At 50.2% G+C, this 15,104-nt stretch overlaps 1 protein-coding gene across 4 annotated transcripts in view; it reads right to left on the bottom strand.

The window, feature by feature from the left end:
* The window catches only part of RAB3IL1 (RAB3A interacting protein like 1), a 21,796-nt gene extending 10,009 nt beyond the window's left edge, over positions 1–11,787 (bottom strand). Inside the window, exons 1-9 of one of the 4 annotated variants that reach the window (XM_019514820.1) lie at positions 11,515–11,787; positions 10,649–10,744; positions 9,604–9,681; positions 8,478–8,693; positions 6,426–6,497; positions 4,922–5,050; positions 4,697–4,809; positions 3,430–3,453; positions 208–225 (exon numbers count right to left, since the gene is read on the bottom strand). In XM_019514820.1, coding sequence (XP_019370365.1) covers positions 208–225; positions 3,430–3,453; positions 4,697–4,809; positions 4,922–5,050; positions 6,426–6,497; positions 8,478–8,693; positions 9,604–9,681; positions 10,649–10,744; positions 11,515–11,772 — 1,004 coding nt within the window. In that variant the 5' untranslated portion in view covers positions 11,773–11,787. Of the gene's footprint in view, positions 1–125; positions 226–3,429; positions 3,454–4,696; positions 4,810–4,921; positions 5,051–6,425; positions 6,498–8,477; positions 8,694–9,603; positions 9,682–10,648; positions 10,745–11,514 lie in introns of all 4 variants that reach the window. The other 3 variants (XM_019514829.1, XM_019514839.1, XM_019514848.1) reach the window with 3 other exon arrangements.
* Between the last annotated feature and the right edge of the window lie 3,317 nt (positions 11,788–15,104).

Genomic DNA, 15,104 nt, shown 5'->3' with positions numbered 1-15,104 from the left:
CCCCATGAGCAAAATTCAGCCCTGCTACCTCTCTGCTAATTTCCTTGAAGTTGTCCCAGGGGTTAATCTATTTTGCTTTCTAGAATGAGCACTGAAGATGCACCTTGAAAAGCTAAAGGACTCACCCTGGCCCTGCAGGATGGAGAGATGTAGTAGTAATTCCCAGAATCACCCAGCTTGATGCGGTGTTTGCAAGTTCGGGAAAGGCCACTCAGAGCACATTTCCTGCAGAGAGAAAGGAAAGCAATGCTTCAAGAAATGACAGCTCCCAGGAGGAACAGAAACTGATGACAGTCAGCTCCCAGGCCTAGTTCAGGCTGAGACCAAAAGCAAAAGAGTCAATGTTCCCTGCTTCTGGGGACAAGTAAACAAAAGCCTCAGTAGGGGCAAGCACGGGTGGCCTCTGACAACTAGATTTTCATTGGCACCAAAAGTAGTACAATGCCCAGGTGAACCAATACAGGACCCTCCATACCAAGGCTTCTTCTACCATAGTCTGAACCTAGAAGTGCATGCAGAATAGTTGGAAGGTAGGATGAAGCACAATGTAATGAGTTCTGCCTGTTCTCTATACCCCCTCCATGAGCTGCGCACTGGAAGTTAGCTCAGTATTACATAAAGGAACCTTGGAGCACTTATGCCTCGTGACTTCTGGCTGGACCCTCTTTGCTCAGGCCTCTGTATGTCAGCAATCCACCCTGTCCCAGAGGACAAAATTAGCATGAGTCAACAGAGTCAGGGACAAGCCCACACGCTCACAGTTACATCCCATTTTAGTTACCTGGGCTCAGACAGGGCCCAAAACACTCCATTTCTGAAGACTCAACACTGAGTTAATGTGTCGTACTACTTTATTATGACAACCAGACTGGCGAGTTTTGAAAACATATCTGTTCAGTAGTGTAAAGACCTGGATAGACCAGGCTGGCTCGAGGCCATCTGGCCTGCCTTGGCTGCCTTTTGCAAAATCTTTCTACTCCCCTCTCCACAATCTCCAACCTCCTCCTGAGCATGGTAAAAAAACAGAAGCCTCCCCACTAAGTTGCTCTCAACATCTTCCTGGCTTTTCCCTGTCCTGTTCTCTAAAGCTATAAGTCCTTGTCCTACTTTTCCCAGCACTAGGAATGTCTCTGTCTAGATTGCTCCTTTAAAGTTTTTCCCAAACCAATGACCAGATTCTGATCTCAACTGTGTTTGGTAGGAGCCTCAGTAACTCTGCTCTTCCCCATGATACAGTTCAGCTCAGAACCATTATTCAGACAAGGCATTCACTAAAATCAAAGGGATTTTGCCTGAATTCCCTAATTCTCTCTTCATAGGTACCTGCACTCTGGTGGGGGACTGAACCCAGTTTCAACACACAAAGAACTCCAGTATTTGATTTAAAAAGAACCAACCCCACCATCCGGAGACAGCAGCAGGCTGATAACCTCTTAGGTGGCTCAGCCTTATAGCAGGACCACAGAACAGACTGGGCTTGTCTACACTGGGGAGCTTCTACCAACGAAAGATCCAGCAGTAGACAGAGTAGCCATGAGAACATTGCTGGAGCGTGAGCATGCCCAATGGCTGTGGATTGCTCCGTGTGGCTTGTCCTGATTTACACTACTCCACTGAATTAACTACTCCAGCACAGTGCAAAGCACACTCTGAGAAAGCAGGGCTGCTAAAGAGACCGCAGCAGGTGCCATCTGCTCCCTGCCAGGCAGACGCAAAAGTTTTCTCTGGCTTGCACAGATATGCTTCTTTGCTAGCAGAAATTTGAGAGTTGGCTGCCGTATAGCCGCTCTACAAGTGGCTGAACTCTTAAGTTCTGTGGTGCAGTGCAGACCAGGTCTGTGCCAGCATCCTGCATGTAGATGGAGCTCCTCATCTTTCCCCAGGCATCCCCTTTTCCACTGAGTGCATCATTCCTCTGTTGTCCTTTGAGGCAGGGTTTTCAAGGACCTTATTCCACTGGAATCCCTAGCTCAGAATAAGTCCATGGCATCGTGCAAATGCACCATACATATGTTATAATATTATCTTCTACCTATTAACAACTTACCTCAAAAAGTGAAGATGAAAGGCTGAAAAATTAAACCTCCTCTGTAACTCAACTGAGGCCACTAGGAGCCTGTTGGGGGGGAGAGGAGCGGGAATTGCTGTGTAACCTCATAGTTTAGCCTCTTCTGCCTTGAACAGGGACAGAGACCCTCCAGTTTCACTCAGGCTCCACTGAGAAGGGATCTTGGGAGACAATGAATTTACAGTCCCACATAGTCCCTTTTAATCAGCTTAGGCCAGGTTCAAAGACCACTGAAGTGAATGGCAGCCTTCCCAATGACTTCAGTGGTCTTTGGCCTAAGCCTGTGATGTGTTACTGAAAAGAGGGGGTCTTCAGAACATCAGAGGAGACTCCAGGCAGAAAATGGGGGTCCAATAGGGACAGACCAGAGCCCAGGACAACCAGCAGGGGCCACTCCCTGGACATGCCAGTGTCCCAATTTTCTTTCAGCTGTGTTCAGTCCTTTGTGGAAGGACATCTGCTTCCAGCTCCTGCACAACCATCCTAAAGGGGTGTTTCCATCCTCACTCAGTGTAGGTAAAGTAGGGATTTCCTAGTATTTTTCAGCACTTAACCACCATCTCGCTCCTCAGAGTTCCTTCAACATCTCTTGCCTGGCATCGCTGCTCAGAAGTGAAGGCAGCTAAGACAATTACAACTCAGGCAGCAAGACACAAACTAGGAAGGGGGCTCCAAAATGTTCACGAGGGATTTTGTTCTTGCTTCATTACCTTCTGCCCCCCACCATCATCGAGTACTACAGTGGGCAGATACTGACTAAAATGCCTGAAGCATCAGCATCAAGTTTACCAAAGCAAGGAGAGAATCTGAGGGCTCCTATACACATTCAGGGAGGCTGCTCGAACATGCAGTAATTACAGAGCATCAAAGAAGACTCGATTAATTGATTCTGCCGGAGCATGGTAATTACTGTGCTCCAGCAGACTCCAGCATCACATGTATCAGTTTCCCCGTGCTGAAAAAGGTGGTGGGATGCTTTAAACTAAAACTCATTCAACCAGTTCAAAGTGCCCTGCTGCCCTTTTTAAAGTGCCCCTGCCTCCTGGAGCTCATCTATAAACATCCTGAATGTCCAATTTTTGAGACACTTTAAAGGTGCAGGTTTCTAGAAAGTGCTAAGCACTCACCTTTTAAAAAACAGGTTCCTTTAACTTTCCTCAGGTTGGACACCCAAAGGAAAAAAAAAACAAAACACTAACCACTAACACTAATGATGTGACCAGATCATACCTTCCACATGGTAATTAACAGGATTAAAAAAGTTATTGGCTGAATCCAGCCTCAAAGCCATTAGTAACCAGGTGCGTTAGTAACTTGTTAATGGGTTAGAGGTCTTTAATCTTTGGCTAAAGGTCACTTACGTTACAATTTGTGACCGGAACCCACTGTGAAGAGAGACAGAAAAAAAAAAAACACAGAAGGAAACTGATCAGGATAAACACAGGATGTGTTGTTCTTGGCACAGGGCTAATATGCTCAGGGAACAATTTGCTTTGAGAAGAGAGAGCATGCAGAAAAGCTTGCCGTGAAGTCTGTGTGTCTGTCACGTTCATTGCTACGTGATGTCCTAACAGATCAACTCTGGTCTGGAAGCAACTGCTGCTCAGAGGCAGAAAATCCCCAAGCTGATCTACAATGCACATCTGAATAAAGTCCTTTTCCCTAAACCAGAAATGTGAAGCTCAAGGGCCTGATCCCAGTTTGTTTGTACTCATGTTGACCTTGCCTCTTTCCACCCACTACCCTTCCTTGAGAAACTGGTGTAGGACATGAGCAGGAACAGTCATAGAAAAATAGGACTGCAAGGGCCCTCAGAAGGTCATCTAGTCCAATCCCATTCTCAACATTTGAGCATCCCTGGCTAAGAGAAGTGATTTCAGAGTTGTTGTACTAGTGATTTTGAAAGCAAGGTGACTGCAGGAGTAAAGGGGGGGGGGGTCATCAAAGAAACTGTCAGGAAAAGGAGATGTCAAAGAAGCTGTAAGCAGAGCATGCGTCTCACCCCCATTTTAAGGCCACCCTGAACATTCCCTGGGTTCAAATGTTTGATGCGAACTCTAACATTAAGTGCCACTCACGTAGAGAAATATAGAGAGACTGGAGGGAGGGGAGGTGTTAAAAAAAAAAAAACCCACCATCTACAGAACACGAATGCACGACATTCCTCTCAGCCCCTCCACAAATATAACAAAATGTGCCATTTAGAAACACCGTTTTCAAATCAACTCAGCTTTTGGGAAACCTCTGACCCCCGGTTTAAGTGAGAGAAGGAAACATTTTTGGAGGATTGTGAACTCCAAATAGTTTCCCATGGCTCCCAAAATGATTCAGGGGACTCCTAAAGCCTCAGGCTCCACCCAAATACAGATCAGCTGTTTCCACTGGCTTGGGATAGGAAACCTCAGTGCAAAATGCAATCTAGCAAGGCCTTCCCTACAGCAGCCTCTTCATTATCACCCAGTGTTGCTGTGGTGGTGAGCATCTTAGAAATAGCCAGGAAGCAGACAACAAAGGCAAAGGCCTGGCTGAACTTGATATAGGAAGCCTGGTAGAGGGATGACAGCAGTGCTGAGATGGCTGAGTGAAAGGGCTAGCAATGGCAAAGGGCGTGCATGGGGCGTTTCTTACTTTGGTCCACCACATTCTATTGCTGAGACCTTCACCACAGGCAGGATCTGCGAGGCCACAGGCTCTATGGTCAGCGTGTTCTGCTCTACGGCTGCCCGCACCAACTCAGACAGCTGCAGCAAAAGACAGAGAATAAGGACTAGGATCAGCATAGGTTACAGCCAGAGAGGAGGCAAATGCATCGCTGCTGAAATCCCAAGTTCTTGCTTCTGAGCCTGCACTCACCTCATGCCTGGTAAAGTCTAGACAGGGCTCCACGTCTTCTCGGTAAATCCTCTCCAGGAAGGAGCAGGCTTTATCCAGAGTTGGAGCCTCCTTCCAGACCTGGAACTCGGCAAACAGGATGGCGTCGACCTATAGCAGATGTTAGGGGAAGGAGGGGATGGGGAGCAGGGAGCCAGGGAGAAACACCACACACGAAAGCAGCCATTAATGAACAATACCCCCCAACCCTAACTACAAAGGCCACCTCAGGACCTAAGCGAGTCCAACAACACAGCGAGAACTGCAGAAAAAAAAGCAGGCTTGTCCTTTGGGGTTGCACTTTGCATCAGCCTGGAAGGAATACACCTTCCATCTCCTACCCAGGCCAGCTTGCCCATAGGATACCTATTTGGCCACATTAGGGTCACTCAGTCCCACAAGGGAACATGAGAGCAGCTCACTCCTACCCATCTGGGAGAAACAGCCACACAGTAGAAGAATTGGCATAATTCTCCTCCTGTCCCATGAAAGGGACAGCAGGGCTAGTCCATGGGTGAATGACCATGAAACCTTGGACTCGAAAGGCAGAATCACCTTCTCAGCCTAGAAGTGAATAATTATAGGAAAGGGGAAAAGTCAGGAAAAGCTTTTGTTCAATGACCTCCATCATCCCTATACCAAGCGAGTAGGGGCTGGCCCTTTGGGGAACCCCCAGGTAGCAAGGTGGGCTGGGCAGCAAGGTGAGCTGGCCCTTTAAAGATAGCCTTGACCCCAGAAGCTGATGCATTCTGGAAGCAGTGGTTTCCAGACGTGGCTGCAGCTGTAGGCAGCGGGGTATGCTGAAAGTGGAAAGCAGGGTTTAAAAAGCAGCCTTTGATCAGAACACAGATGAGACCACAGCTGCCATGGGTCTTTTTGCAGAGAACAAGCAGCTTTCCTGCTGCTTCCCTGAATGGGGGCCCAGGCCAGGACATTCTTTTCCCCCTATTCTTGCTCATTTCTGGAAGGAAGGCTGCTGCTTATATCCTGCTTTCCTGCCCTCTCCCATCACTCCCTACTCCAAAGGACCCCAGTCCTTGTCAGTCCTGGGAAGACTAACCCGTGGCTCCAGCAGAAAATAGGATGATACTGGGACTGCCTTAAAGGGCCAGCAGAGCCCATTATAGTCATTTAAAAGATGACGTTGTGGAAAAAAAAAAAAGAAAAGAAAGAAAGAAAGAAATACACAAGAATGAAAAATAAAAAGCCCAGCCTGAAGAGCATGTAAGTAAACAAAGCTGCCCAGACCCTAGGGAAAGGTCTGTGCTGAGAGTACAAGAGCGCTGGGCTATGGAGACTGCTCACCTGGTACCAGGAGACAACTTCAGAGCCACAATATGGAAAAACAATTAGAGAAACAAAACAAAAAATGGGTGTTAGTATCAGAGAGAGGACCAAAAGGCTGAAGGTGTGAGAGGCCAATAAATCCCACCCTCTCCTTGTCCTACCCTCTATACCATACCCATTCTAGCTTCAGAGTATTTACCTGCCACAAAGATGAGGATGATGAATCTGCTGCCAGGGACGGCCATCCAGGCTCATAGGTGATGTGGATAGCCTTCCCAGGGATGATACAAAGGAGCAGAGAGAGTAGAGCAGGCACCCCGGACTTTGAGAGCAAAGAGGAAAAGCGAGGTGGACAGACAGACAGACAAGGTGTGGGTTTAGAGGAACAGGCAGAAAAAGAAAGGTTATAACATGAGAGAGAAACAGAAGATATAGAAAAGCCCCCAGCCCTGTCTTTCAGGATACAGGAACTTCTGAAGAGATGACAGCATCCTCAGCACTGTGCTGATCATACCTTAAGTTTTCAGAAATGGCCAGAGATTTGGTATTCTATCATTTTCAGGCACCCAACTTCAGATGCCTGATTTTCACAAGTTGCTGAGCACCTGCCCTCAAATTCAGAATCTTTGAGGCAGTGGAGGACCAGAACCTGGTCTCAAGTCAGGTACCTAAAAATACCAGCATCCAAAAAAAAAAAAAAATTCAAATCGCTGGACACTTCTGAAAAAGGCCCCACTGTAGCTGCACTAAGGCAAACTCCTTGTGCAGACAGAACAAGCTGGAACAAGCATCCCAGGAAAGCTGTGACAGCTCCTCCACTGGTGGTTTCCAAGTAGCTGGATGAGCACCTGTCTGATTTAGGAACATTTTGGATACATGCAGGGTGTTGGACTAGATGTGATGTGTAGAATCCTAGAGGTCGAAAGGACCTCATCTGCACCCCTATCAGGGATATTACCTGAAGCCACTGCAGTTGTGCATAGACAGCAACATCAGAGATGTCAGCTCAGTCCTGTGTGGGGAGGATGTAACCCCCTCACTCTGGTCAAACTAAAGGCCTCACTGCTTGGCTGCCATTACTGGCAGAGTCAGAGGCCAAAGGATTCTCCACTCTGTAAGGCCATATCTGCATGGAAAACTTCCCTAGCCCAACAGTGATGTAGCCACATCTGTACAGCACCAAGCAGGCTATTTAGCACTGCTGGGGGATAGGTCTGACTCCTCACTGCAGCCCATGCTAATTAACCTGCTTTCAGCACCATGTGGATGCAATTGCAGTGTTTCTGATTTAGCAAGCAACTCACTAGGGGCACCATCACATCCGTGAGGGTGCCATTTCTAGGCACAACAACAAGTTTATTGTGCAGCCCTAGCCTAAGTCCTTCCACCTTGCAGCTATCTCAGCTCCTGGCAATCAGAGTACAGCACCAGCATCCCCTCCATTGCCAAAATATTTATGTTCTTCCTATCCAAATGCCAAAACAGGCTGCCACCTCCTTTTGAGCTCCCCTGCCAACAAAGCTTTACAAGACAGCCATGCCAACATGCTTGCATTGTGATACATGTGCACATCCCATTACACCTGCATTAGTAGAAAATGGACACAGGTAAGTTTTATTCAGATCCACATTTAGAGAGCAAGGGAAAAAGTCACAGAAGTTAAAAACAGAGGAAAACAACAGGGTTCAGTTGAGAGAATGCTCACAACTACTTTTTTCTATTTGATTGCCCAGCTCTAGCAACAATCTTCTTGTAATACAGACAAACTATACCTGCCCTGTAGGTGGGGAAACCAAGGCACAGAGAGGGAAAGTGATTTGCCCAAGGTTATATAGCAAGTCAGTGGCAGAGCCCAGACCCTGGCCTGCAGGAAGAGATTACAGGTGCCATCTCTCTCTGTGGGTGCTTGTGCTAATGTCTGAGCTGTGAAGAATTTTATCCATACGGCCCTCCAAAGACTCTCAGACTATTTCCAGAACTCAGACTGGGGTGAGACTCCCACAAGAGGAAGTTCCTCCACTCAGATTTTGGCAGGAAACCCACAGATCACAGCACGGCAGGATTTGGAGGACTCCAAACCACAAACTACACTCTCTCAAACTGCCTGGGTCATGTGCCCTAAGAAAGAAACCACAGGACAGGGGCAGGCCTGTAGGATCTGCAGAACCACAAGGAAAGCCCCTGACAAGATCCGTATACCAGTGTCCTGCCCCAACCCACAGGGCCAAGGCTTGACATAGTATCAACCCACCTCTTTGTACTCATGGTTGACTGGCTCCAAGAGCAGGCTCTGGCCAGTGGCTGTGCCTACAGCACTGCTGGTGCTCTTGTTCCGCCCATGGCCCTTCCGAAAAACAGCTTTGGTGGGGCTTTGGAGCTGAGGGTGCAGCTCCCGATTTGGAGAGGAAGGTGTAGATGTGATCACCAGTGTCTTCAGTGCCGTCACCTCTGCCTGCAGCATGTCAATCTGGGCCATGGAAGAGAAAGGAAAGTTATGGAGGCCATTCTCCATACCTACCACAGGACCTGCCACAGGGAATGCACATCCCAAAGGGACACTGGCACTACCCAGACCCAGGCCCAACCTAGGGCCTTCCTCCTGATCCCTCCAAAGCATCCAAGCAGCTCGCCCACTGCCACAGGACACCAAACCAGGGAGCTGCATCTATATGGAGCAGAGACAATTGCCATAGCCTGCTCTTCCTGCCCTAACTCCCCAACAAGCTGTGCAGGCAGGTTGCATCCAAGTTCTAGGGCCCAGAGGCTCTTTCCCCCTCACCCCATCCTGGATAAGGACCCACCAGCAGACATAGCTATGCAACCCTCTGGTGCAGCTTGACCAGGGAATCCCAGCCCCCAGCATTGCAGTGCCTCTGAGCAGTAGCTTGGCCCCAGCTCTGCCATGACGTAATGCTGCCAGTTAGTCCTGCCTGAGGGTGGGTGCAGGTGAACTCCTGGGTCCAGTTTCTAACAACAGTGGAGCTGGGCCTACTGCTGATTTCCAGGATCCCTCTCCCCATATTCCACATGTACTGTACAGGGAACAGGGTAACACTTAGTTCCAGAAGGGGATCAGATAGCATGAGACTCTGGCCTTTTTGTCCTCTTCCTGTCAACAGGTGCCACTGTGCCCAGACCAGACTAGATCAGGGTGGGCAGCGGGGGAAAAGAGGGATTCAGGAGCTGCAAGACCAACTTAAAGTTAGCCAGTGATATACCGTGGGTCTCTGGCACTCGGGGACCAATGCTTGCATTTGCACGCCCCCCCTTCTCATAGCAATGCTTAAAGTCACATTGCATGATAAGAACTCCGAAGAGCCATGGCCTCCTCCCGCCCCCGCCCGTTGGTCCGCCATTGGAGTTAGCCCCATCCTCACCTTTCCTCGCGCCTCCCTCAGCTGTTTCTCCGATGCTGCCTGCTTCGTGTTTGCTTCTCTCACCATCTTGTGCGCTTCCTGCAGCAGAGACAGCGTGTCACACTCTGCCCATCCCAGCCAGGGTGATGCACTTAAGAGAGCAGAGCACAGCACAGCCCGGGCAGGACAGACTCCAAGAACCATGCTCCACCCATAAATATATACCACTGGCAGTTGAACCTGTCACTTCACCATTGCTTCCCAGATGTGTAAGTGCCACTCAGCAGTTTTCCTGCCCCCCGTAAGAACCATGGTGCCTTCCCCATGCACCCCAAAAGAGCATCCCTAGGCTCTCCCTGGAGCAGGGCCTACGTCTCAGAGACAGAGTACAACCCTTTTCACCCTCATTGTCCAGTGTTGGCCGTTTAGGTGTCCACTGCTGCTGGAAGCCAGGACTTGACTAGCCTGCAAAATCACTGTGCCCATGTTACAAGGATAAAGTCCCTGTCTCCAGTGGGGTGCAGAATGGCTCCCATGATTCACCAGGCACACCATGGTGGTAGCGCTGGCATCCAGGGCAGCTGGAAAAGATGCAGGCAGCCTGGAGAATTGTGCTAACAGGGAACAGGTTACAGCAGAAGAGAAGGCCGGGCTGAGCCAGGGGCAGAGTAAAGGGCTAACCTGCCTGGCCAGAAGCAACACCATCTGCCAAATAAAGGCATCATATGTGCACCAGCTACTGGAGGCGGGCAGAGATCCATGCTCTTCCTGTGGACATGTTCTGCCACCACTGCTGGAGCAACTGGAGCAAAGTGGAGGGGCAGGGAAGCAAACAGACTGTTTCCCAAATTGGCCCCTCCACACTGGGAGCACAGCAGCTGCCCTCTGTCAGGCTCTGCCCTTGGCATCAGCAGTCCCTGCTGCGTGTAACAGGACAAGCTGGCAGCATTTGAAGAGAACTACAGGAAAGGATCCAGCGAGACAATCCAAGGTGTGGAGGGAACCTGTCCAATGGGAGACAGAGAATGACCCTGGGTCAGGGAAGGGGCAGAGAGGCGAGCAGTACCTCAAACAGACTGGCCGTCAGCTCCTCCAGCTCCTGCTCCAGCTGCTCCCTGACCTTTGACAGCCTCTCACATTCCTCATCCTTCAGCTTCAGCTCCTGCAGAGGGGAAGACGGGGGACTTGGGTTGGACAGGGGTGCGTGCCAGTGCACTTTTCCCCCATACCTTCCCCACAGGCCTTGCTCTCTCCCAAGGTGCCTAGCTGCCCCTCCAACCCAGTTGTCTCCCTCCCAATGTTGCATCCCAGCCTCCAGCCACCTCTATGCAGACTCCAGCTCCCCACTCCCCTCCCTAATCACTCCACTGCATGTGTCACCAACTCATCTGAGGCACATTTCCACCATCAAAAGCATGGAAACTTTAGCCTCCCAGCTCTCAAAATCACAACAAACACCATCTCCCAAGAATATCAGGCTCAGCCCCAGCTCTACGAGCGCTCTTGGGCTCACAAAGCCCAATGTCTTCAGAGCAGTGGTGCTCAACCAGGGGCTGGATCTTGCTGGTGGTCCGCATCTGGAGTAGGCCTGGCAGAGTCCCATCCAGCCATGTAGAGGGGGGCAAGGGCAGCCCAGTGCCAACCCGCCATGCAGGAGGAAGGGGGGTTGACCCAGCCCTGCAGGGGGAAGGGGGTGCCGTCCAGCTCCAACTCCACTAGCAGAGGGAAGGGGGTATAGCCTGACTCCGACCCACCATGAGCCCTGGGGTTTGGAAATTCAGTAATGGGAGACAGTGGCCATATTAACTGCCATCACTCCTCCTTTGCCATATTTCTTGATCCATGGGGAGTCTCACGGGGCAGATGCCATGGCTCCATGGGCCGTATTTGGCTCACAGGGGGGAAGTTGAGCTTTACAGTTCAGAGCTTTACCTTCTGTGCTTTGTGGAGCTCCTCCTTTAGGAACTCAGACCCCTTTTCCCGGATCTCCACCGAGGAGCTGCGCAGACGGGAGACATTGAGCTGAGCAGTGAACTGAGTCTCATCCCCTCCTCCAGCATCCAGGCAGCAAGGCTTTGACTCCAGCAGCTCCTTTCCACCTTTGGAAAGCACTGGTGGCTTCCACTGCCCCACCACTTGCTGTTTCTGGCCGCCTTCCTCAAACTGGGCCTGGCTGCAGGACACAAGCATATTCAAACATGAAATGTATCCTGGGAAAGGCAGCACATGGTCTGTGCAGGTCAGGGATTCAGGGCACAGACAGACAGCAGAACCAGGAACTGAGCAGATCGCTGCCTCATTTGTGAGCCAGATTTCTGCTACACCCCTCTGGTATGCATCCTGATACCAGGTGACATAGAGAGATGCTGCTCATACCACTAAGGATAACCATGTTCCAGGCAAACATGTGTAACTTGGAGAAGCTGAGGGAAGCTTCATACCAGGAGGTGAAGCTAACTAAGACAGAGGCAGAGGATCAGCTTAAAAGACAGAAATACTGCAGACTGACTTGGCCTCCAGCAAAATTTACAGGCAGGCTGAAATATGTCACGGTCTCAGTGTCCCACGCCAATGCCCCATGCACTGCAAGGCCCTCCTCTGGCTTGCCTGCCCACGAAGGAACACCACAGTGCTGGGCTGAGTGAGGCAGCTGGAAACTAAAGGTTTTTTACACATAAGCAACTTACTGCCTCTCCAGGCACAGTATAGCCATGCAGGGGGCTAAACAGGCACACGGCAAGAGGCTGACACTGCATTAAGGGAGCTTCAGCTCACAGCACACAAGAGCATGAGCTCCAAGCCAAAGGAAGCTGTATGAAGGTGACAGCTCAGAGGCTGAGTCTCCAACTCCAGATGCTGAAGCATGAACCCTCATCCAGCCTGCACCCTCCAGATCTGGGACTAGAAATGGGAGGCCAGCCACAGCTCCTTCTCTCACCAACCCAGCGTGCCTGCTCCCTCACTGAAAGAGGCTTTCCAAGGAGTGGAAGGAGATGCAAGGGACAGGACTGGCTCACAGGAGATGCTAGGCACTAGGCCCTCTTTCTTTCCCTTCCCCCATCTCACCTTTGGCTGGGTCCTCTCTGAAGCCCAGCAGAGGCCCTTCTAGGAAGGGAAAGCCCTAAACAAGCCATTTCCTCACATTCAGCTCTTCAAACACAGACTGCACAGAGTCCCCAGTGGCAGGCTGGGCCAGGAAGCTCCTTACAAGGTTACTGTCCAAAAGCCATTAGGGAAAGGGGGGTGGGGGGAGTAGAGAGGGGTGGCAGCTGCCACTTCACCCCATGTATTTCTGCTGTTATGCAGCTCCCAACCATCCCAGGAGAGAGCTGAACCGTCCCAGGAGAGAACACAACTCCCACTCCTCATTGTGACAGCAACCTCTCCACCTAGACTTGGCCCAACCAGGTTCTGTGGGGAGCCTAGGAGTTGGGGAAAAGGGATGCTACATGTATTAGCAAGACAACCACCACCAGGGCCTAGGGCTGACACAAAACTCCCAGCTGGGTCTTGGTGCTAAAAATGACACTCATCAGGGATCGTGGTTTTCTCCAATTTAAAAAAATCCTCAATTTTTGGATTAAAAAAGTAACCCCAAACCCACATTTTTTCCTGATTAAAATTAAATGCCACCAATATATATACTGGGGGGGAAATCCCCAATTTTCAGATTAAAAAAAGTAACCCCAAATCCACATATTTACATCATGTATTAGTGGCATTTCATTTTAACCACAGAAAAATGTGGATTTGGGGTTATTTTTTTTAATCTGAAGATTGGGGATTTTTTTAAAATCAGAGAAAACCAGGATCCCTGCTTATCATCACCTTATGAAGGGCAAAACAGCTGTGTAGGCAAAGCTCAGGGCTGGGACCCGTGGGTTCTAATCCAGGACCCATCACTGCCAAACCATGTGGCTTTGGACACATCATGTCACCCCTGGGTGCTACAGGTTCTGTACCTTCAAATTGCAGATGGTATTTCTCCAGCTCACAGGAATCTTGCAAGAATTATCAACCCATTTATGCCTGCAAAATACTCTGAGGCTTGAGCTGGAAGGGGTTCTGTAAGTGCAAAGGACTATTGTGACTGCTACTAGGCAAAAGAACTAACCAGTGCCTGAAACAGTTACATGCAATAAGAACTGGGAAGAGCTATTTGTCCAGAGTATCTGTGTGCATGTGATATTCTGCTTGAACTGCACTGCCTGTAATTTTAAGATGCTCCCTGTTTGCATTGTGTTGTCTTTTTCAGTTTGCCAAGTGTCAAGCAAATGGCCACCACGAAATATATTTACACAAGAACCTCTCTTCACACCCTACAAAGTGCTTTACAAACCACAGACACAGGGGATTCCATTTCTCCTGGAATCTCACTGCCGAGATGCAGTCACCTCTGGGTCTGGGGACCACTTCAACCCCAGCAGCTGCATGACAGTGCAGCAATGGGGAGCAGAGAATTTTAGCTATGGAGTAAATCCTTTTCTCTTCTAACTAGAGGTGCACTGACATATCGGTTGTATATCAGATGAGCACCAATAAAAGGAAAATTAACATTATCGGCTATCGGCTTTTTTTGGCTATTGTAGTTGATATTGTTTTCTGATAATTAATTATGCTGGGGCCCCTGGACTCCTGGGTTCCCTTTTGCCCACAGGGCTGGGGCCCCTCGACTCCTGGGTTTCCTCCTGTGAGCCAGGATGACCCCAGATACACCCCATCCCCAAACTGGCGGGCTTGGCTGGAGCAGAGCAGCTGCTGTGGTGCCTGGTGCAGACTATGGGTTGGGGCCAGGGTGGGCGCTGTAAAAGGCAACTGAAAGCCACAGATGTGACTGGGGCAGGGAGGGACAGTCGGAGCTGAGCTCCCCAGCCGTCAGGCCCAGCCTGACTTAACCTGGAGTTCCTGGGGGTCCGTGACCCAGGGGCTGGAGCAGCCACTCCCCCCACTGTGTGCAGCAGGGTCCTTCCTCCAGCAGGAAGGAAGACTCCAGGAAGTAGTGGGGCAGTGCTTTAATTAGAGCAGCTTCCAGAGCCACCTAGCTCTGGGCAGCCTTGTGCTCAGGCAGCTGCCCCCAGGCTGGAGTTGGAGGGAAAGAGCTGCAAGTGGCATAGGGCGCTTTTACATGTGCTCTGGGAGTCTGGGGTGGGGAGGGGGGAGAGCAGGATAGCACTTTAATTACAGTGGGTCCGAAAGCAGCTCTAATTGAAGTACCGCATGTCTGCTGCCTCAGCGTCCCCATGCTTAGAAATGGCAATGGGGGCACTTGAACTAAAGCTTGTTCAACAATTACTAAATACCGGTTATCGCAGGGGTTTTAAACCTTTTTGGATCATTGTACCCTCAGTAGGCAAACACGGAGCAGTGTACCCTCCGCAGCTGGATGTAGAACGGGGAGGGGTTGGGGTGGGGGGTGGTGTGCAGTTGGACATCAACTGGGGTGGAAGGAAGCACCAAGTCCGAGTCCAGCTGAGTGGGCAGCACGGGATGATGTGTGGTAGTGCTCCATCCCTGCCTGCCCG

The sequence above is a fragment of the Gavialis gangeticus genome, unplaced genomic scaffold (assembly GCF_001723915.1).
Source record: "Gavialis gangeticus isolate Ggan-Ray unplaced genomic scaffold, GavGan_comp1, whole genome shotgun sequence".
In the NCBI taxonomy this organism is placed as follows: Eukaryota; Metazoa; Chordata; order Crocodylia; family Gavialidae; genus Gavialis; species Gavialis gangeticus.
The sequence above is the reverse complement of the archived record's forward strand: the minus strand, read 5'-3'. Positions and strand labels throughout refer to the sequence as shown.